A 23671-nucleotide genomic window follows, 5' to 3' on the forward strand; every position below is an offset into this window, starting at 1 on the left:
TTTCTGGACAGAAGGTGACAAAATGTAACTTAATGTGGTAACAAATGTGAAATAATGAGTGCAAAGATAACAAGCATGAAAAAGCAAGAAATGCAAATAAAAAAATATCTGCAACCATTGTATACGATACTCCCAGTTTTTAGACCCTAAATTTTTCAAAAAAGGCTGTATCTTATACATGGAGAAATATGGTAAGTCTTTCCAAGTTTTACTGAAATCATGTCCCACATGATTTCTTATAGAACAATAGTGTTCCATCACATACATATACCTCAATTTGTTAACCATTCCTCTTAATTTCCAATTCTTTGCCACTATAGAAAGTGCTGCTATGGGGTGACTAGGTGGTGTAGTGGATAAAAGCACTGGTCTTTGAGTCAGGAGTACCTGGGTTCAAATCCAGTCTCAGACACTTAATAATTCCCTAGCTGTGTGGCCTTGGGCAAACCACTTAACCCTATTTGCCTTGCAAAAACCTAAAAAAAAAAAAGTGCTGCTATGAATATTTTTTTATACATGTAGGATTTTTACCCTTTTTCATGATCTCTTCAAGATAAAGACACAGTAGTGATATTGCTGGATCATATATATATATATTGAATGTTATTTTAATTTTTCATTACATGCAAAGACAGTTTTCAACATTCATCTTTTTGTTTCACATTTTTCTCCCTTCCAATTTTCCAATGCCCCTCCCATGACAACAAATAATCTAATATAGGTTGTATGTTTACAATCATGTTTAACATATTTCTATGTTAGTCATGATGTGAAAAAAAGAATCAGAACTACAAGGGAAAAAACCACGGGAAAGAAAAAAAACATTTTTTTTTTTTTTTTTAGTTTTTGCAAGGCAATGGTGTTAAGTGGCTGAGGCTGGATTTGAACTCAGGTACTCCTGACTCCAAGGTTGGTGCTCTATCCACTGTGCCACCTAGCTGCCCCCAAATAATTTTTAAAAAGTAAAAATAGTCTGCTTTGATCTGCATTCATACGCCATAGTTTTTCCTCTGAATGTGACCAGCATTTACCATCATACATCTTTTAGAATTGTCCTTGGTCATAAGTCCATCATATTGATCATTACGCATTGTTGCTGTTAATGTGTACAATGTTCTTCTGGTTCTACTTACTTCATTCAGCATCAGTTTATACAAGTTTTTCCAAGCTTTTCTGAAGTCTGACCCCTTAAGTCTGACCCTTCTTGTTTGATCACAAACTTCTCCCCTCTCTACAAATCCCACAGATGGAGTATTTCTTGTTCTCTTAATTAGTCCATGGTATCACTTTTTATGTTTAAATCCTGTACTCATTTCAATCTTATTTTGGCATAGGATGTGAGATGTGTCTATGATAAGTTTAGTTTTTGACATTCTATTTTCTAGTTTTCCCAGCAGTTTTTGTCTAATAGTGAGTCCAGAGGCAGTCTTTGAATTTTTCTTTTGTATCTCATCTTTCCATTGATTCACCACTCCACTTCTTAGCCAGTACCAGACAGTTTTTATGACTATCACTTTATAATATAATTTTAGATCTAGTATGGCTTGGTCACATTTCTTTGCATTTTTTCATTAATTTCCTTGATATTCTTGACCTTTTGTTTCTCCAGGGTAATTTTGTTACTTTTTTTTTAGCTCTATAATGTTGGGAGTTAGGGTCTCTAAGCTGTTTGACACAGTCATGGCAAGAAGACTCAAGGTGGCCACACCGCCTGATGGAACAACATTTCCTTCCTCAGTATATATAGGGATTCCATGTATACCAATATTTGTAAGTCTAATTTTTTTTTTTAGGTTTTTGCAAGGCAGATGGGGTTAAGTGGCTTGCCCAAGGCCACACAGCTGGGCAATTATTAAATTTCTGAGACCGGATTTGAACCCAGGTACTCCTGATTCCAGGGCCGGTGCTTTATCCACTGCACCACCTAGCCACCCCTTAGGTCTAATATTGATCGTAAAACTTACTCATCCTAATAGTGGAATGACTATAAAGGAAGGATTCCAGAGAAATTCCTTGAATAAAACAGATTGTGAACTCTGTCCAAATTTAACAGGACTGCCTCCCTCTGAGGCATACAGAAGTTTCCAATATTATATATGATAAAGATGGTTAAAGAATAGTTAGTATAGGTGACTGATATGTGAACTCTAACAGCCTTAGTTTATTGGGAAAGAATAAAAAGTCATAGAAACCGTGGTGTCTACCAACAAGGGCTGAAAGGAAAATTTGTAACTGAAGGAGTCAACGGACAGGTGGACAAACATAACTTCCCTCAGTATAGGTTGTCTAGGGAGCATATGAAAAAGCATTACATATGTGGCACAAAAACATAAAAGCATTCCATTAAACAAATTATGTCAAAGATTATTATCAGGAAAGTTCTTCTTAATTAATAACTTTACTATGCAGCAACAAACTAGGCAATAGACAGGCTGAGGTCATCTTGGTCTGAGCAGGGACAAGAAGATTAACTACATGATTGATAAACAAACTTTTAACCACTACATGATCAAACTTGTAACCACATGAATTATATGATTGATAATGAAAATTGTGAACTTTTGTAACCAAGGAAATAATTTTGGCTTGCTTGCTTGGTGCTTATATGATTCTAAGACTATAAAAATAAATATGAGCAGCAGTCAGTCAACCTGCTCCTGCCTTTAACCCCTGTGTTGACTCAACTCATTTCACTGACTCTGTCCCTCCTGTCAGGTTCCAAGGATCCCGTGGAAGCTGGACCCCCACACTATAAAATAAGTTTTGGTAGCCTAATTGGTATGGAATTGAATAAGTAATTTAATTTAGGTAGAATTGTCGTTTTTACTATATTGACTCAGTCTAACCATGAGCAATTGATGTTTTTCTATTTGTTTAGATCTGACTTTATTTGTATGAAAAGTGTTTTGTAATTGTTAAATAGAAAAATTATTTTTATTCTAGAGGCATGAGAAGTTACTAGAGTTGGTTGAGCATAGCAATCACAGGATAAGATCTAACTTTAAAATTTTTGACAGCAGTCTAGAAAAGACTAGAGAGGTGAAAGATGTGTTTCTGGGAGACCATTTAGGAGGCTGTAAGAATAATCTAGGTGAGAGGAGATGAAGGTTTGAATTAAAGTGATAGATATGTGAGTGAAAGTAGAAATAGTTAAATTTGGCAACTGAATATGTTAGGAGAGAGTGAGAATTCCAGGTTAATAAAGAAACTACAAACCTTAGACAGTGGAAAATTGGTGGTGCTTTCCATATTTGAATGGCATCTGAGCTAAGCTTTCAAAACTGAATGAAAGAGGAAGGAGGAAGGGTTTCCAGAATGAGGGAAAGTCTATTCAGATGTAAAGAGATAGGAGATGGAGCACAGTAAGTCCACCACTTTTACTGGCATTAAGAGGCACATGAGGTAGTAATTTCTAATGACCTTGGGATTATGGGTTGACTCCAAATGAAGAAGGGCTTTAAATGCCAAAAAGAAGACATGGAAGCATTTTGAAACAGGAAGTGATATGGTCTAGATTTTACTTTAGGAATAGTAAGTTTGAGGCTATTTGGAAGATTGGTTGGGGATGGGAGATACAAAGGGACAAATTAATATTCTTTTGCAATAGTCTAGTCAGAGAGAATTAGGATGATTGTGGGATGAGGAGAAAAGTGTCTAGGGTAGCTTTTTTATTAGCTCATGCCTTGTTTTGTCAATTTGGACCTATTTTAACACTTGAGGTACTACTGATTTCAACCAGTGGATCTAAGACTAAATGATGAATCAGGCCATTATCATCATCATCATCATCGTCATCCAAGAAATCATTTATATAACACTTTAAGGTTTGCAAAGAACTTTATAAATATTATCTCATTTTATCTTTACAATAATCATAAAAAGAAGGTGTTATTATGTCTGTTTTACTAATGAGGAAACTGAAGCAAAAGGAGTTTAATAATTTGAACAGGATGACACCACTAGTAAATCTGAGATTAGATTTGAACTCAGGTCTTCCTGACTTCAGCACCTTATCCATTGTGCCATCTGTCATTGTTTTTGATAACTTATTGCAAACTGAAACTACAAATACATCTGCCATTCTGGGAGATTCCTTCCCAGGCAGCTGAAGCATATGTGTCAAGTATGATTTTTTGTACTCCTTTTTGCTAGAATATTAATAGTTTTCTTTGAAGTAAAGATAACAGAGGTCCTGGCAACTAGACAGCAAGTCAACAGGGAGGATCCCAACCCCAAACAAAGTCTGAACCCTGAAAACACCAGGGTAAAAGACAGGACTAGGTCAGGTACAATCCTCTGTTAAGTCAGAACCTGGACAAAAAGGATGGAAAAAAAAAACACCTCTGCAAAGGCAAGGACTGGGCTTCAAAGACAATATCTTGGCCAACAATAAACCAGGGATTAGACCCCAGCCCCAGCAAAATAAAAGTTTGAATCTATACTTCCCATAACTCGGGAGTAGAACTAAAACAATAAATATGAACAAAAAAGCTAAAATAGCTGTCACTATAGAAACTACTTTACAGACAAATGTGACTGCAATGCCATGTCTGAAGAAGAAAGCAATAAAAAATCACTCACAGGAGAAGTATCAAAACAGTCTATAAACACAAAAGTTCATTGAAGAGCTTAAAAAAGAATTTAAAGGGTCAGTTAGGTGGCGCAGTGGATAGAGCACTGGCCCTGGAGTCAGGAGTACCTGAGTCCAAATCCGGCCTCAGACACTTACTAATTACCTAGCTGTGTGGCCTTGGGCAAGCTACTTAATCCTATTGCCTTGCAAAAACTAAAAAAAAAAAATTAAAAACCAAAGAAGAGAGGAAGCAGATGAATGGAAAAAAGAAATGAAAGTCATGCAGGAAAATTGTGACAAGTTGATCAAAAAAATCACCTCCATTAAAAGTAAAAATAACCAACTAGAAAAGGAAACATAGAAGATAGTTGAAGAAAATAAAATCCAAAAAATTAGAATTGAACAGTTAGAAACTAATGAATGTATAAGACCATAAGATACCATCAAACAAAATAAAAAGACTGAAAAAAAATGAAGAAAATGTTTCTTTTAGGGAAAACAAATGACCTGGAAAATAGATCCAGGAGAGACAATCTATGAATCATCAGACTACCAGAAAGCCTGGACCAACAAAAGAATCTGGAAAACAACATGAAGGAAATTATAAGGGAAAACTGTCCAAATCTACTAGAACAAGATAACAATAACAGAATTGAAAGAATTCACAGAACCCCTCCAGAAAGAGACCCCAGGATAAAAACTCCAAGAACTGTAATAGCCAAATTCCAGAGCCCTCAAATAAAGAAGAGAATATTGCAAGCAGCAAAAGAGAAAATAATTCAAATACAAAGGGAACACAATCAGATTCACACAGGATTTATCAGCTTCAACTTTGAAGGACTGGAAGAACTGGAATAGCATATTTTGGAGAGCTAAGGACCTGGGATTACAACCCAGAATGTACTACCCTGCAAAATTCAGCATATACTGTCAGGGAAAAAGATGGATGTTCAATGAGATACAGGACTTCCAGAGTTTCCTGGAAACTTCCAGAGCTTCAAAGACCAGAACTGAACAGAGAATTCAATCACCATATATAGGACTCAAAAGTTACATAAAAAGGTAAATGAAAAAGGGAAGGAAAAAACAAAACAAAAACAATACAAATATTAGTCAAGACCATCAAATTATATACAACCCTAAAAGGGAAGATATATAACACTTCTAATTCTTGAAAACTTTACTTCTTTTAAGATAATTAAATGGTTGAATATAATTGAAGAGATTGGACTTAAAGGATATGCATATAGTTGAGTCTTACATCTTCACTGAAGAGGTCCAAGATGATCTCACTACTTTTGAGACAAAAAGTCCTGAAAAAAAGCAGGGGTGTTAACTTTAAATTTAAGTCTTTATCCTTTGATCCATTTTAATCCTATTGTGCTGCAAAGTTTAGCACTTATTCTGAGGAAGGCATCATAAACTGGGCAGTCCTGGGTCAGTGTTTCAGTAATTTACAATCATTTGTAAAGTTCTCAGACCTCCAGAGACTCCCAAGACTGAGAGATCTTTAAGATTCTTGTAGTTTATTAGATCAGGGTTTGGCCTAATCCACCTTTCACTTAACAAGAGGTTAAGTACCCTGAGTCGGGGATAAAGTGTGAGAGAAAATAGATGTAGGGGAGGGACACAAAAAGTTCAAGAAATGATTTGGCTTTGGATAATACTTTGGCTCATGAGGTAGACTGTGTCCTTGGAGGGTACTTGAAAAGGAGGTAAGGTAAAAAATGATTATTAATATAATTGGATGCAATCTGAGACAATGCTGCTTATCAAGCAATTAAGCAGGCAACCCAAGAAAATCATCTAAAAACTTCTTGAAACAATTAACAAATTCAGTAAAGTAGCATGATATAAAATAAACCCACCTAAATCATCAGCATTTCAATATATGAACAACATATCTCAAGAGCAAAAGATAGAAAGATAAATTCCATTTAAAATAACTGTAGACACATTAAATACTTGGGAATCTACCTCCCCAGACAAACCCAGAAACTATATCAACACAATTACAAAGCATTCCTTACCTAAATAAAGTCAGATCTAAATAATTGGGAAAATGTCACATGTTCATGGTTAGGTTGAGCTAATATAATAAAAATGCCAATTCTACCCAAATTAAATTACTTATTCAGTACCATACCAATCAAATTACCAAATAACTACTTTATCTAGCTAGAAAACATAGTAACAAAGTTCATCTGGAGCAATAAAAGGGCCAGAATAGCAAGGGAATTGATGAAAAAAAAATGTAAAGAAAGATGACCAAGCTCTACCAGATCTAAAACTATCCTATAAAGCAGCAGTAATCAAAACTGCCTTGTACTGGTTAAGAAATACAGTAATGGATCAGTGGATTAGGATAAGTTTAAAAGAAAGTACAGTAAATGACTACAGCCATCTACTATTTGACAAACTCAAAGATATTAGTTTCTGGGATAAGAACTCACTATTTGACAAAAAATTGTTGGGAAAACTGGAAAATAGTATGGAAAAACTAGGCATAGGTCCACATCCCACACCCTATACCAAAATAAGGCCAAAATGGGTACAGGATTTAGATATAAAGAGTGATACTGTAGATAAATTGATAGACCAAAAAAATACTCTATCTGATATGGAAAAGGGATAAATTCATAACTGAACAAGAATTAGAGCACATTATAAACTGCAAAATGAATTAGATTGATTATATTAAATTAAAAAATTAAATTAAAATTAAATTAAATATTATTTAAATTTAAAAAATTAAAAAAAAATAAAAAATAATAAAATCAATGCTGCCAAAATTAGAAGAAAAGCAGAAAGCTGGGAAACAATTTTTACAGCCAGGAATTATGATAAAGGTCTCATTTCTAAAATATATAGAGAACTACATCAAATTTATAAGATCATAAGTCATTCACCAATTGATAAATGATCAAAGCTAATGAACAGTTTTCAAAAGAAGAAATTAAAACTATATATAATATCATATGAAAAAATGCTCCAAATCACTATTGATTAGAGAAATTCAAATTAAAACAACAATGAGGTATCATCTTACACCTATTAGATTAGCCAAGATAAGAAAAAGGGGAAAATGATCAATGATGGAGAAATTATGGGAGGACTGGGACATTGATGTGTTGCTGGTGGAGTTGTGAACCTTTCTGGAGAGTACTATGGAACTAAGCCCAAAGAGCAATAAAACTATTCATACCATTTGACCCAGCAATTCCAATTCTAGGACTATATCCAGAAGAAATTGCAAAAAATGAGAAAAGTCCTACAAGTTCCAAAATATTCATAGCAGCTCTTTTTGTAATGGCAAAGAATTGGAAATCGAGGGAATGCCCATCATTTGGGGAGTGGCTAAACAAGTTATGGTACACGAATACTATAGAATTTTATTGCTCCATAGAAACCATAAATGGTTGGACTCTAGAGAAGCACTGAAATGACTTATGGGATCTGATACTGAGTGAAGGAAAAAAACCAAGAGAACAATATTCACATCAGCAACATTATGAGATGAACAACTTTGATGGAGGCAGCTCCTCTCTACAATCCAGAGAGCTAGGACAACTTTATTTACTGGTTATGGACTATATTATCTCCAGAGGAAGAAAAACAAAACCAAAGAAAACAAAACAACCTTTCCGAATCTGCTGAACACTATAAAATTATCTCTTATGTATCTGTTTCCCTTAACCCTAATTCCTCATGCCCAAAATTACTAATGTGTAAATATGTTTAACAAAATATGTATGTAAAATGCTAATCTGACTATTCTTTGCTGAGGGGAGGCGGGAGTGGAAAGGGAGGGTGGAGGGAAATTTTTAACTTGGAAATATGCATGTACTAATGGATGAAAATTAATACATTTTAAAATTAAAAATAATATATTCCCTCATTCTCTTGGTCAGCCACTTACATGGCTCTATTCCAATGTGAACAGTTCAACAGGTCTCTCTCTCTCTCTCTCTCTCTCTCTCTCTGGTAGGCAATGGGGTTAAGTGACTTTCCCAAGGTCACACAGTAAGTTATCAAGTGTCTAAGTATGAATTTGAACTCAGGTACTCCTGATTCCAGGGTCAATGTTTATCCAGTGTTCCACCTAGCTGCCCAGCAGGTCTCTTTTTGAAGGTGGACAGCATATATTTTCAGGAGTCCTCTGGAATTGTGGTTGATTATTGGGTTAGTCACAGTTACTAAGTTTTCAAAGTTGATAATCTTTGAAATAAATAATGCTGATTACTGTAAAATCTCCTCCTGACTCTACCAGCATGAGTTCATACAAGTCTACTTAAATCATTCCTTTCATTATTTTTTATAGCATAATAGTATTCAATTGCATCCATGTGCTATGATTTGTTCAGTGATATCTATCTGTCTCCTCAGTTTCTAATTCTTTGACACCACAAAAAGCTGCTATATTTTTTTAAATTCTTTTTTTTTAGGTTTTTGCAAGGCAAATGGGGTTAAGTGGCTTGCCCAAGGCCACACAGCTAGGTAATTATTAAGTGTCTGAGATCAGATTTGAACCCAAGTACTCCTGACTCCAAGGCCGGTGCTTTATCCACTATGCCACCTAGCTGCCCCTGCTATATTTTTGAACAGAGGTCCTTTACCTCTTTTTCTTTGAGGTTATAAATCTAGTAGTAGTAGTAGTAGTAGTAGTGGGCTAAAGGTTATTCGAAGTTTTATAGCTTTTTGGGCATAGTTCCAATCAATTTCCAGAATAGTTGAATTAGTTCACAGATTAACAACAGTGCACTGATTATTCTATTTTCTCAGTTTCTTTTCTTTTGTTTTCTTGGCTAATCTAATTAGTATAAGGTGGTACCTCATATAACCATTAATTTTAACATTCCCTTTTTATAAAGGATTCAAAATGGATAAAAATTTATGTAGATGTCATTATATATATGTTTCCTGTGACAATACTTTGTTATTTTCCAATGAATTTCTAAGGCCAGCGTTTAATTATAGCCTTAATAAACAATTTATTAAACCTGTATTAAACCCTTGTGTGCCAGACATTTCAGAAGTTCTAAGATTATAAAGACAAAAAAGTTACTGCCCTTTGGGAGTTTACATTCTATTAGGGTAGGAGTTCTTCACCTTTTTTGCCATGGATTCCTCCATTAGTTTGGTGACATAACAATTTGAGGAGAGGTGAGAACACTTACAATTGGGGAAGGCTTCTTAGAGGTGGTAGCATCTGATGTAATCCTTGAAAGATGATAAGGATTCTGGAAGGCAGAAATGAACAGAGTATTTCAATTGTGGAAGATAGTTTCTGTAAGTATACAGGAGGGGTAAAAGATGACATATTGAAAGAAGGGGGAAAGCTACTATTTTATCCTGGTCTAAATATAGATTGTGTAAAGAAAATCACATTAAACAATGGTGAAAAAGGCTTGAACTAGACTGTGGAAAGCCTTATACATTAGTTAGAACAGTTTGTATTTTATTCTAGATGCACTGGAGAGCTACTGATGGCTTGTAAGGAGGGGAATGCATGATCAGACCTATGCCATAATTTTATTTTGGCCGCTCAGTAGTATGTGAAAAGTAAATGAACAAAAACCATAAGGCAAATAAATGGACAAATTTTACCAATTTTTAAAAACAAATTCTTTTCCAATAATAGCAGTGGAACCACCATATTTAGATTCTATGATTCCCAGTGTATAAAGTAAATACAAAATTGTTTTCTGATTTATCTAGTTGATGAAGTTCCATGGGAACTCAGTTTTGCAAGAATGTTGATCCAAAGCATGCTTTAAAGTTTGGGTAGCAGTGGGTCCGCATTTGTTGGGGGGAAGGAAAAAAGGAGCTGAGCTATAAATTTATGTTGTTCCTTATGTTTTATATTTTTCTTTGGTATTTAAGATTATATTTTTCTTTTAATCTTTCCTGTTTTATGCTTTCCTTTTCCTTTTTTTTTTGTTTGTATTTTTAGGTTTTTGCAAGGCAAATGGGGTTAAGTGGCTTACCCAAGGCCACACAGCTAGGTAATTAAGTGTCTGAGAGCGGATTTGAACCCAGGTACTCCTGACTCGAGGACTGGTGCTTTATCCACTGCACCATCTAGTGCCCCCCTTTTTTCTTTTTTAACTTTCCTTTTTATCCCTAAGCTGTTATAATAGTAATCACTTTAGATAATTAAAGACCCCAATTTTGGCAGGAGTGAGAAGATTTTTAAGTACATTATGATTTATTAAACTAAAAGAATCATTATTTCTCTCCTGCTCTTGATTTTGACTGCCTATGGTATGTGGGTGGTTACTAAAAATAACCTTATTAAAATTCATTTCTATATTGTATTCACTAGCATGTTTAGTGCCTCATTACTAATAAGAATTCATCAAAAATAAAAAAATTTCCATTCCTGATTGTTGGTATGAGAAACACTTTATAATTTCAAGGAGATGCTGTGAGGTTGTTTTGGGACCTGATGTAATAGTTATAAAACTTATCTGACCATAATAGATCATAAAATCTGATTAGATAGATTACAACTTTTATTTTCCTACACTTTTTTAATTTTTAAATTTTTAAAAAAAAATTTCCTATGCTCTTTAAGATTAAGATTAACTAAACATCAATCAAGCATCAATAATGACAGTTAATCTGATTATCAACCACAATTTCTTTCAAGCTCTATAATTTGCTATTAAATATACTACTGGACTGAGTTTCATGAAGGTTTTTTTTTTTTTTTTTTGCTTTTGTTTTTAAACACTGGAGAAAAATACTGCACTAAAATCTGTTGGCCACTAGAGTGCATACTGCAAAAAACCAAATAGTTTTTCTTTTTTAAAGAAAAACTTTTTAAAAGTTTTTTTAGGGGCTGATTTTTTTTTTTCTTTATTAATATCAACTCATGTTAAACTATGGCATTCTTCTCAAATCTCCCCCATCCCTCCCCGCAGGCAACAGAACATAGCTGAATCTATTATGATTAAATTCAATAGGGAGTAAAATCTTATACTTTGGTACCAAAAAATCAAGTCCACCAGTATAAGAAAGGAAAGATATAATCAGACAGTAGTTCTGAAAAAGATTTGGGGTTTTGGTGCACTAAAAGTTCAATATGATTCAGCACTATGATGTGGTAGCCCAAAAAACTGTAGGTTTGGTCTACATTAAGATAGTTTCCAAGAATAGGGAGGTGATAAGTCTCATTGCACTCCTTCCTGACACAGTATCTGGAACAACAGGTTAAATTCTGGGCTCTACAGTTTAAGAAAGACTGAAAAATTAGAGAGGGTCCAGAGGATACTGAAAATCCTTAGTCATTTAATAAGTGCTTAGCCTATAGTCATTTAATAATGTTAGTATAATAAACACTTTGTGCTAGATAATAGCATTTCTCTAAGCAGGAACAATTTGTTGCTGAGTAGGAGGGAAAGTTGAGTCAATACATAGTTGGCAACAGTAGGACAGAAAAAGGAAAAGGTAGCTTTCAGAGATTTGGGTATTTACTCATTTGGGTCAGGACACTTGTAAATATCAAAGTTAATTTGATGAAAATGGAAAAATTCAAAAGTTGCTAAATGAAAAACAAGAACTCCACAAGTGTTTACCAGCAGGCTAATTCATCATCTCTCTAAAAAGGTAGCATTTAACACCATAAAAAAGTAAAGCTTAGAGAGATGTAGAATTCTTGGATCAGTAAGGAGATTGATGATATTTAGCTTTATACTGCTCGTAATAATCCAAAGCACCTTTATAATGAATTGAAGGCTATTGATGGACCAAAGGCATATGGTATATCTCAAATATTCAGTTCTGATGGAGTCACATTGATTAGTGATAAGGACATGATCCTGGAGAGGTGGGCTGAACACTTCTATAGTGTTCTCAATAGATCATCATCTATCAGTGCTGAAGTCATTGCTCTTTTCCCTCAATTAAGTCAATTGATAACTAATTTCCATCTGAAGATGTTTTGAATGTCACTAGGCTCCTCTCCTGTGGTAAAGAACTTGGTGCTATTTGTATTCCTGTTGAGATTTACAAGGTTGGTGAGTTCATTGTATATATAAAAGTAGACTGAAATTTTCCAGATTATATGGCAAGAAGAAGTTATCTCCCAGGAGTTCAAGAACATGTCCATTGTCCATCTCTATAAAGGTAAAGGGAATAGATTGTCCTGTGACAATCTCAGGGGTATTTCTCTCTTAGTCAGGGCTAGCAAAATTTTTGCCAAAGTCCTCCTTATTAGGTTAATCCTTCACCTGGAAAGTGGTCATCTACTTGCTAGCCAGTGTGGCTTCAGAAAGGGCTGGGGATGGTTTATATGGTGCTTGTTGCCCCAGAACTTCAGGAGAAATGCTAAAAATAGAACAGAGGTCTGTTCATGTGTTTATCAATTTGATCAAGGCCTTTGATACTGTTAGTCACGAGGTAAAATTTGGTTGTCCAGAGAAGTTCATCAAAATTGTACCTCAATTCCATCATGGCATTCTTGTATGTTTCTAGGTGAGACAATGCTCTTATGCTTTCCCAGTCATCAGTAGAGTTAAACATGTCTGTATGCTTGCTCCCATGCTTTTTAGCATGATGTTTTTGGCAATGTTGTCAAACAGCTTTAATAAGGACAAACACAGATTGATGTGATAAATTATTCAACTTGAAAATGCCACAAACTAAGATCAGAGGGAGGGAGTTGGTTCATTTTTTTTTGTTTGCAGATGATTGTTCACTCAATGCAGCCTGTGAAGCTGAGATGCAGCAAAATAGGGACTGATTCTCTATTGGTTGCGTTAATTTTGGATTAACAATTAACAGCAGGAAAACACAGGTATTCCAGCTGCCAGCACCACACCAATCATATGTGAAACTATTGGTTACAGCAATTGGAGAAGTTTTGAATATTGTGAATCAGTTCACTTAACCTTGTCAGTGTACTTTCCAGGGATGTACACATTGATAATGAGGTTGCTGAGGCATTGCTAGGACTAGCTCAGTGTTTGGGAGGCTTCAAAGGAAAGTGTGGGAAACAAAACATATTAGATTGACTATCAAACAAAATCCATAGAGCCCTTGTGCTTATCTTATTGTTATGCCCATGAAACCTGGACAGTACACTAGCATCATGCCAGGAAACAGAATCGTTTCCATTTGAATTGTTTTAGGAAGGTTCTGAAGATCATGTGGAAGGATAAAGTACTGGACACTGAGATCCTTTCTTGAGCTGAACTGCCAAACATTCAAACTCTACTCCCTTGGTCTGCATGTTTTTGAATACCAAGCAGATGCTTGCCTAAAAGGCTATTTTATGGAGAACTCACACAAGGCAATTGCTCACATGGAGACCAGGAGTGATTCTAGGATAATCTCAAGGTCTCTCTGAAGAACTTTTGAGCTGTGAGACATGAGAGACACTACCACAAGACTGCCCAGTATGGCATGCCTTTATCAGGGGGAGGAGATGTACTCTATGAGCACAGCAGAATTGAAGTAGCTCAAAAGAAATATGAGATGCACAGAGAATTCACTCATGTTCTCACTATTCGTGCCTGACTTGTGGTAGAGCATTCCAAGCCCTTATTGGTCTGATCATCCACCGTAGGACACACTGCAACTTGACTCTTAACATAGTGATATCCTGTTGATCCTCTTTCAACCAACTATGTATTAGATGATGCTACATGATGGGGACACAAATCTGAAAAAGACAGAAGATCTAATTTCTTCTACATGTAGCTCTTCAAATATTTGATGCCAGCTATCTTCTAACTCTTGAGTTTTCTCTTATCCGGGCTAAACTTAATTCCTTCAACCAATCCTTTAGTCTAATTCTACCTTCAAACTTCTCATTTCCATATCTTTTCTCTATTGTTAGAATGCAAGTTCAGATTCTCAGCATATTTTGTCTGGACTATTGCAATTTCCTTTCTAATTTTTTTCTCCTTTCACATTCCATCTTCCTTGTAGCTTGCAAAGCTTTTCCTAAAGTTTATTCATTTCTTTATTCAGTGACACTGGCTTTCTAATGATTTCTAGGATCATCTTTATGTCATCCTCTAACATTTTTTTATTTCTGCCTGTTTACATTATAATTATTAGTATCACAGCAATTTAATTTCCAAGCAAATATATCTATTGATAAATGCCTGCTCTTTTCTAAAAACTAAACTAAGATGCATAATAAAAAAAAAATAGTCCAGGCTGTCTTTTCTTTACGTATGCCTAAAGTTTATACTTTGATAGAGACTATATACTTCTCCATACATTCTGACTATAGCTTAGGCTTAAGGTTTATCAAATTGAACTGAACGGAACAAGTCCTTCTGAATCTGGCCCTGAGCGACGTGGTCCTCGGGGAGGCAGCTGTTGTGGTGGTCCTTCATTCTCAAAGAGGACGGTGACATCAGGGAGGTGATGCTGCCTTGCAAGGGAGGTAGATTTGAGTGTGGCGGGGTTGTGCAAAGCTGCTAGGCTCACTTTCTCCTCCAAAGTCATCCGGTCCTGGGTGGTTATTGGTTATTGGTTATTGGTTAATGGTTATTGCAGCAGGTCTGGGGCCAGGAAGACCCCCCCCCCCCCAGATGCAGCCTCAGAGAGCTCCTATCCGTGTGACCCTGGGTAAATCACTTAACCTCTGATTGCCTGGCAAAATGGATCCATAAGGAAACAGCAAGGTGCTCCGGTGATTTTGCCAAGGATATTCTGAATGGGGTTAGGAAAGTAGGATAGGTTTGTGAAGCAAAGAGGAGGGCATGGCGGAGTCCTCTACCCAGTGGCATCCTCTTCTTCAGCCTTGGCTTCTTTTACAGAACATCCTCCTCCAAGGCCACCCTATTCCTAAGAGGTTGGAGACCCCGTTTCACTAAAAAAAAACCACGCGGCAACTAGGGGATGGCTTTGGCTCCTCCTCTTAGTGTCTCTGGGATGAAATGGTAGCAGGTGGCATCGTCTCAGACCCACCGGGCACGCGCACTCTCGGGGGCGGGGCCAGGAGCGCCCGCCCCTCCCCCCGGCCCTTCTCGCTCTTAACGGTAACTGCTTCCCATCCCCCACCTCCGCTCGCCCCCGCAAAGAGTTTTGGGAAAACACATCCGGCCTGAGATCCAACCAATTATAAGGGGAGGGAGGCGGGTGCGGGAAGGAAAGTGGCGGAGAGCCTCAGGATTGACACTCGGCAGTGCCCTATGAAAGGCGGAGTTTGGCCCGGCTCTCGGCCAAGGAGACCCGAGTGAAAGGGACTTCAGCCAACCGAGGCCGGGGGCGGGGTTCGTGGCGGCCTCCCCGAGGCGTGAGGAAGCGCTGAAGGAAGCGGCGCGGCCGGGGGCGGGGGGTGCTTTCGTCCGTTGGCCAAAGCCTCTGTTCCGAGGAGAAAATGAGTTTAGCTCTGAGGTCGGTAAAGAGGGGGCGGCCTTGCCCCCTCCCCTCCCCCCGGAGAGGGGTCCCGCCGGCGGGCTTGGGGGCGCGGCGGAGGAGGAAGGGACGGGGGGGGGGGCGGGGCGGCAGAGCTTCTGAGGAGATGGAGAAGGCGGCCGGGCCCCCGCGCTCAGACCTGCCTTCTCCCCAGCGGCAGGCGGGTGTTGGCGCCCGGGCCGCCCCCCGCACCCGGGCCCGGGCCGCCCCCCGCACCCGGGCCGCCCCCCGCACCCGGGGCGGGAGCCTCGCGAGAACTCGGGACCCCGGGCTGTGCCATGCCGGGCCGCCGCCCCCACGTCCTTCCCGCCTTTAAAAAACAAAAACAAACCAGACGGAGTCCACCCTGTTTGGGTCTCCTTTGACTCGCCCATTCCCCCCTTCAGTTAATAGCATTACAAAACTGAGAACTAGCAGGAAAAATGCTGCGTGAACCCGAACCTCTTACACCCATGGTTGATGTTAAGTCAAGCTGATTATTAACCTATTTTTGTTTTTTTTTGAGGGGGACAGGGGTACGTGGTGAAACCCGTGGACTGTTTCATAATAATCTCTAAAAGGCAAAAAATCAAGGACGTAAGATTTACAAAGAAGCAATAATGTTGGAATAATTATCAAAATGTCAGCAAATTCATGTTCTCTTTCATTTCCCCCCCCCTGCTTTAAAACATTGTTAAAAGGCACGTTAAGAATCACCTAGCTCATCCTTTCATTTTTGAAGATGGTAAAACAAGTTGAGAGGGGTGAAATGATTTAACTTACGCATTAATAGTCAAGGGAATTTTAAATTTGGGCCTATTTATTAGAAATTAAGAATTCTCGACCGTTTCCACCTTTCACCTTTATGTAAGACACCAGAATTACAAAGGCTGTTTTATAAAGTTGCTAAACTCTCCATTTACTCTACAAATTCGATTTCTTTATTCCTGTATTAAAAAGAATGCCTCCCCCTAATATATCTTCATTCAGATCTCCCCTTTTCCTGCCTTTCTCCTTTTTCCTCTTCTTCTGTGCCCCCCCATCAAACTATGACCTTGACTTAAGTCAAGAAGAAATTTTTCATGCCCTAATTTTGAAGATAACACTATCCTTGGATCCATAAAATGAACTATGATTGATCTTCCTCGGAGAGTTTATTGTTATCACTCTAAAACTGTAGAAGTCATAATAAACTTATCTGTATTATAGGATTACAAACTGTTCTAATTTAGCTAAGTTTTTGTTGAAAAGTATATCCCCTTTGAAAGCTTGTTATAAAAATGCTAGTTTAATGTATTTTGGAGTTTTAGAAGTTTTCAATGAATTTAAAAAAAGCCAGTGTAGGTTTTTTGATGCTTCCTTTCCATAACAGGACAAATTTACTTTCCTTTTGAACATATTAGCTTTTTTCAGAAGAAGACACTCCTTCAGTTGAGTATCATAGTTTTATTTGCATTTTGTTTATATAACATGGATCTATGTTAAAGATTAATAACATTTTAGTAGATTTTTGTTACTTGGGGAAAAATGTTTAAGATGCATAACTTACTTTGTAGGTTAATATGCCAAAATAATTGTTAGTTGATTGCATGGATCCTTTTAGATAATTTTATGATGCTTAGGTAAGTGGAAATAAATTTTAGCCTTAACCAAAAATGAGTATCAAATTAAATTATTTTTGATTTTCCTTAGAATTAGTTTTTATACTGTTATAAATGCTGCAGAAGTCTGTGATGAGATTTCAAACCATTTTTTTTACATGGCTTCAGAAAAGTTGCTGTATCATAAGCTTTCAGGTATTTTATTTGGAACAGTGTTTAAAGGAAACAATTTTTTCTTAGTGTGGTATGTCTATAAACTACAGGTTTCTTGACTTTTTCATTTTAATAGGCCAAGTTAGTTGATGACAGGGATGTGAAAGGATAGGAGAAGGCAATTAAGCCCTAAAAAGACAATTTATTCTGTGTTTTCCCAAAATAGTTGCAGAGATGTGGAAAACCATCGGTCCCCCCAATCTTATTTCTATCATTGATGAATGCAAATGAGAATTAAAAGTGAACTACAAGATTTTCTGTTTTCTTTTTTCATGTCTTAGAAATGAGCTTGTAGTAGACAAAACAAAAAGGAAAAAAAGACGAGAGCTGTCTGAAGAACAGAAGCAAGAAATAAAAGATGCTTTTGAATTATTTGATACAGACAAAGATGAAGCAATAGACTATCATGAATTGAAGGTAAAAATTCTTTTAAAGTTGTTTGTATCTGTTGGAAGTGACCTGAAATTTGCTTTCTAACTAGTTTTATATCTTTTTTTGAAACTCAACATAGCTTTTGCAGTATTGCATCATGTTATTTAATGGTAGCCTAACAAGTGTACACAGGTACTGATATAGTGTCTCGTTGTATGGGATTCCAAAAAAAATCTGATGGGGAGTGGAGAGATACTGTACTCTTGTGCATATACACATGTATATGTATGCGAGAGTGTGCACATGCATGTATATGTAGTTACAACATCACTAGAATAAAGAACATGTGATATCTTACTAAGGATATGTAAGTGCTTATAGAAAGAAATATCTAAATATGAATTGATAACTAGCATATTTCTGACACTGTGAGGTTGCAAAGCATTTAAAATACGTTAACTTATTTGTTCCTCACAACAATTTTGTCCAGTTGATGCTGTTGTTATTCCCATTTGATGGGCTAAGAGTTTTGACCAGTATCATACAGCTAGTAAGATTCTGAGAGACCATTTAAATTCATATCTTTTGGAATCTAAGTCCAGCATTATCCATTATGCCACCTAGCAGCCATCACTTAAAACTGATTTTGTGTGCGTGTGTGTGTGTGTGTGTGCGTGCGTGTGTGTGCATGCATGCGTGCATGTGTGTGTGTGTGTATCTTCTTGAAAACATAGAAAAAGTGATATTTGTTGGGGTACTTGTTAAAGCCTTATGGGAAAGAAAAAGGCAAATGTGTACATATTTAGATATGATTACTGTAGTCACTTTGAAATGTGAATCATTGCAAAATCATTTTTTTGGGAGAGTTATCTTTTGAGTAGGTTAAGGAGCTTTCCAGTTTCTTAGTGGGAAAAGTTACCACATTTGGAATGAAGTGTGGGTGAATATTGAGTTGGGTGCTATTACACCTGAGTTCTAGTTCTGGTTATGACACCCCATACTAATGGAGGTGACCTGCCTGCTCATACAGTTAGTAAATTTTTGTAGCTAGATTTGAACTAGGTCCTTGACTCCAGGCACAGTACTTTTTCTCTGGGCTATCTAGTTGTCTAGATGTAGATGATAGAGAGCTTTAAATGCCAAAAGTCTTTTTTTAATCATAGAGGTAGGAAGGAGCCACTGAACTCTGTTTTTTCTTTTAGAAATATTTTGTTTTATTTTTTTCCAGCAACATGCAAGGTTTTGAGTTTTGCATTCTTCCTCCCTCCCTGACACAAAGCAATCTAATATGGGCTCTATATGTGTAATTATGCTAAACATAGATTCATATTAATATGTTGTGAAATTCGAAGAATCAAATCCCAATGAAGGAAAAAAGAATTAGAGAGCAAAAAGAGACATAATACCTAAGACAATTTTTATAAATGGGAAGATAGTAAGCTTTGGTCTGCATTTAAACTGCACAGTTACCTCCCTGGAAATAGATGTTGTTTTTTATCACAAGTCTTTTAGCATTATCTTTGATTATGGTACTGCTGAAATGAACAAGTCCATCATAGTTGATCATCACCCAATGTTGTTAGTGTGTATAATGTTTTTCTGTGAATTCTTTATTATTGAAAAAATATTTCTTTGCTTTACCTCTCACTGAACAATGCTACACCTAAATTACTTTTAGGTCCACTTTTAGCCTTTCTGGGCTTCAGTTTGAAGAGGTTGCCTTATTAAAGTAGAGAATGCCTTAATGACATCATCTTCATAATCTACCCTGTTTACTGCCATCAGATTGGTTTTTTTTTTTTTTTTTTTTTAGGTTTTTGCAAGGCAAATGGGGTTAAGTGGCTTGCCCAAGGCCACACAGCTAGGTAATTATTAAGTGTCTGAGACTGGGTTTGAACCCAGGTACTCCTGACTCCAAGGCCAGTGCTTTATCCACTACGCCACCTAGCCGCCCCTATCCACTACCCCCCAATATAAACTCTTCCTTTTTGGCATATTTATCTTTTTTATTTCTTAAATATACCATGTTTTTTTCCTGCCTGTTTACCTTTGCTTGCCCTCTTCTTCTTACCTTAGATTCTCTCAAAAATCCCTCCCTATCCCAATCTTATTTAAGTTCCTTCTGTCTTCCATGTAAACTTTATGAAATATATCCTGGTTCATAATTATGCTCATTAGACGAATATTACTTAGTCTTTGAAAACCTCAGTATCATCTGTAAAATAGGGACTATAATATTTGTAAGGAAAGTTCTTTTTTTAAATGATTAAGTGGCATATACATGTGTTACTATTATTTACTTTTTAAATTTAATTTTCAATTTGTTGCCTCTGATTCGTGAGCTCCTTGAGGGCAGATACATGCCTAGGAAAGTAAGTTCTTTTTAATGATTGAGTAATAGAGAAACAGCATGAGATGTCACTAGTAGAAGTAACTGTTAAAACCATTTTATTAGTTAATTTTTTTGAAATTGAAAATGTTCATCTATATTTTTATTTTTTTTATTGGTCTGATGGTCATCTATGTGCTGTATTTGTCTTTTAAAATTAAATGTCTTTATTTTTTTAAGAAATGGAGAAGAAAAATGTATACTCCTTTCATTTTTGTAGCTTTGTAGTTTGTATTTCTGTTTTATTCCAAAAGGTGGCAATGAGAGCCTTGGGGTTTGATGTAAAAAAAGCAGATGTACTAAAGATTCTTAAAGATTATGACCGAGAATCCACGGGCAAAATCACCTTTGAAGATTTTAATGAAGTTGGTATGTATTTTAACTTATTCTTTGTATTCAGAAATGATTGGAAAATTAACCTGTTTCAGAACTTTACAGGAAAAAGAACTTTTGTTATTTTTCTGGTTTCTGATAAATTTTGGTTGTTTTTACAAAAATAATGCAATATTTTTTCAATTTCAGTAGTTACATGGAGGAATGAAATAATCTTACACAAATTTTTTTTCTGTTAGAAGATAGTGTGCAATTACGTTGCAGGTCATATTTTTTATTCTTTTAGTTTGTTTTGTTCTAAGACTGAAGGAAAATTAATATTTAGAGAAACCTCAAAATGCTTAGGAATAAAATCCTTTTTTATAGTGTGTTTTTTACATGTGATTTTTATAACACATCTTAAACAGTTATTATTCTTTACTTCTGAAATTGGCCCTTTGACTTTAGAATATTTAAAAATAGAAACATTGTCTGACTTTCCTCCTTCCATTTTCTTGATGATTTCTTAACATTTTTATAGCCCTTAAAATCTAGGGATCCTTTCTAGCCTCTTCTTTTAAAGAGAGACAGTATTTACATAGGACTTGAGGAAAAATCCACTTTTGATTTTTGGGTAAAATATTAGATGAAGTAGAAAAAGCAACAGTACTTAAAAGAGGTCATGTAGTGAAACTCAGTGGAAAGTAGAAATTTTTTTCAAGTTATATAATATTTCATAATCTATTTAAAAAAAATTTTTTTTTTTGCAAGGCAATGGGGTTAAGTGGCTTGCCCAAGGCCGCACAGCTAGGTAATTATTAAGTGTCTGAGGCTGGATTTGAACTCAGGTACTCCTGACTCCAGTGCTGGTACTCTTATTCACTATACCACCTAGCTGCCCCTCCATTGCGCCACCTAGCTGCCCCAATATTTTATAATCTTGACTAAATGTGCTAAATAAAGATAGTTAAAATTGTTTCAGATAGTTTGTGGCCAGTTCTTGATACTGATTCCTTTTTTTACAACAAGAAATAATAATTGTCGTTAGCCTATGACTGTAACTTTTTTTTTTTTTGCAAGGCAATGGGGTTAATTACCCAGCCTGGGTAATTAAGTGTTTGAGACCGGATTTGAACTCAGGTACTCCTGACTCCAGGGCTGGTGCTCTCTCCACTGTGCCACCTAGCAGCCCCCGACAGTAACTCTTAAAAACTCTTACAGTGAAATATTTAATCTGTTTTCTTTGATTCTGGTTATGGAATCTCAGAATTATTGAAAAAATTATATGCTAGTTTGCTGTAAACTTTTAAGTCTTGAATTTTTGTTTGCAACTGCTGTCCTCATCTCTTTCCAGCACGTGAAAAAAGTGGCTTAAGTACTTTGTTATAGTAGTCACTCAATATATGCATTATGGTATTGTATATGCAGTAATCGTTATATTAGTTGACCAGTATTTGTGTCCACTACAGATATAAAACTTTACTCAAGTCCTGTAAAAGAACAGTATCAGCCACAAACTACTGTTAAAGAACTTATAATTAGACACAAAACATACCCACTAAATAGTTCAGTACCAGAATAAGATGAAATATGATTGCTTGTTAAAATAGTGGTAAAAGATATTATCATTAAACTTTAGAAATTCTAAGAGGAAAGACTTGTCTTGGTCTAGTTTAACTAGGAAGAGCTTACAGATATTGAGATGTAAAATACAAGTTGTTCAGTGAAAGATTTAACAAGGGAGAGGAAAGTTTGGAAAGTATCAATACAACAGGCTTACTATATAAGTAAGTCACTATACCAGAGGCTGGGGATACAAAGACAAAAGCAAAGTTGTCTTTCCCTTGATTAGTTTATATTCTTTTGGAAGGGAGGATACAACATTTGCACAATTAAGAAATTATAATTTGATTATAAAGTGATTGTTGAAACATTTATACCTGGGAGTGAAAGGGATTAAGAAAGATTTCTCATCAGGGGCAGCATGCAAGCTATGCCTTGAAGGACACTAGGGTTTTATGAGGCAAAAGTGAGGAGGGAGAATATCCTAGCAAAAGCCCAGATATGATTAATGGCCTGTCAAGCAGGACATTAGGCTATTTTAGCTGAAATGTAGAGTAGATAAACAGAATTGATTTGAAATGACTTTTTAGAAGATATGTGGAGCTAGATGATTGTTATTATTATTATTTTTTTTTACATACTGTACAACTTGTGAGCTCATTGTGGCTTTATTTGCAAAGATACTGGAGTGGTTTGCCGTTTTCTTCTCCATGGTCCCCACTTTACAGTTGAGACAACTGAGATAAATGGAGATTAAGTGACTTGCCTAGCTCATGCAGTTACTAAGTATCTGAAGTTGGATTTGAACTTAAGTCCCTGACTCTAGTCCCAGCACTTTGTCCACTGTACCACCTAGCTGTCTAGAACTACATGATAGAGAACTTTAAATGCCAGAAGTCTTTTTATCTTAGAGGAAGTATGGAACCACTGAACTGAGTAATACTACACTTAAATTACTTTTAAGCTTTGTTGGTTTTTCTATCATACTTTACTCACAGAAATAAGTGGGCAGATCTATGTTTTTGATGATAAACAAATCAAATACTAATAATAGTTTGTATTTATATGATACTTTCAAGATTAGCATAGAGTTTTACATGTAGTAATTGATCCTCATGGTTTGAGAGGTAGGTGCTATTATCCCATTTTACAAATGAAACTGAAGCTGAGAGGTTAAGTGACTCACCCAGGATTATACAGTAAGCATCTGAGGTAGGATTTGAATTCAGATCTTTCCTTGTTCAGGACCTCACCTGCTCTGCCGCATAGCTGCTACCTAATTAGGTAACT

At 36.2% G+C, this 23671-nt stretch overlaps 1 protein-coding gene across 2 annotated transcripts in view; it reads left to right on the forward strand.

Moving 5' to 3' along the window:
* The window catches only part of CETN3 (centrin 3), a 147683-nt gene that overhangs the window by 91567 nt on the left and 32445 nt on the right, over nucleotides 1–23671 (forward strand). The window contains exons 1-3 of one of the 2 annotated variants that reach the window (XM_074207075.1): nucleotides 15650–15931; nucleotides 18027–18162; nucleotides 20761–20875. In XM_074207075.1, coding sequence (XP_074063176.1) covers nucleotides 15915–15931; nucleotides 18027–18162; nucleotides 20761–20875 — 268 coding nt within the window. In that variant the 5' untranslated portion in view covers nucleotides 15650–15914. Of the gene's footprint in view, nucleotides 1–15649; nucleotides 15932–18026; nucleotides 18163–20760; nucleotides 20876–23671 lie in introns of those variants that run through there. The other variant, XM_074207074.1, reaches the window with a different exon arrangement.

This window comes from Macrotis lagotis, chromosome X, assembly GCF_037893015.1.
Source record: "Macrotis lagotis isolate mMagLag1 chromosome X, bilby.v1.9.chrom.fasta, whole genome shotgun sequence".
NCBI lineage: Eukaryota > Metazoa > Chordata > Mammalia > Peramelemorphia > Peramelidae > Macrotis > Macrotis lagotis.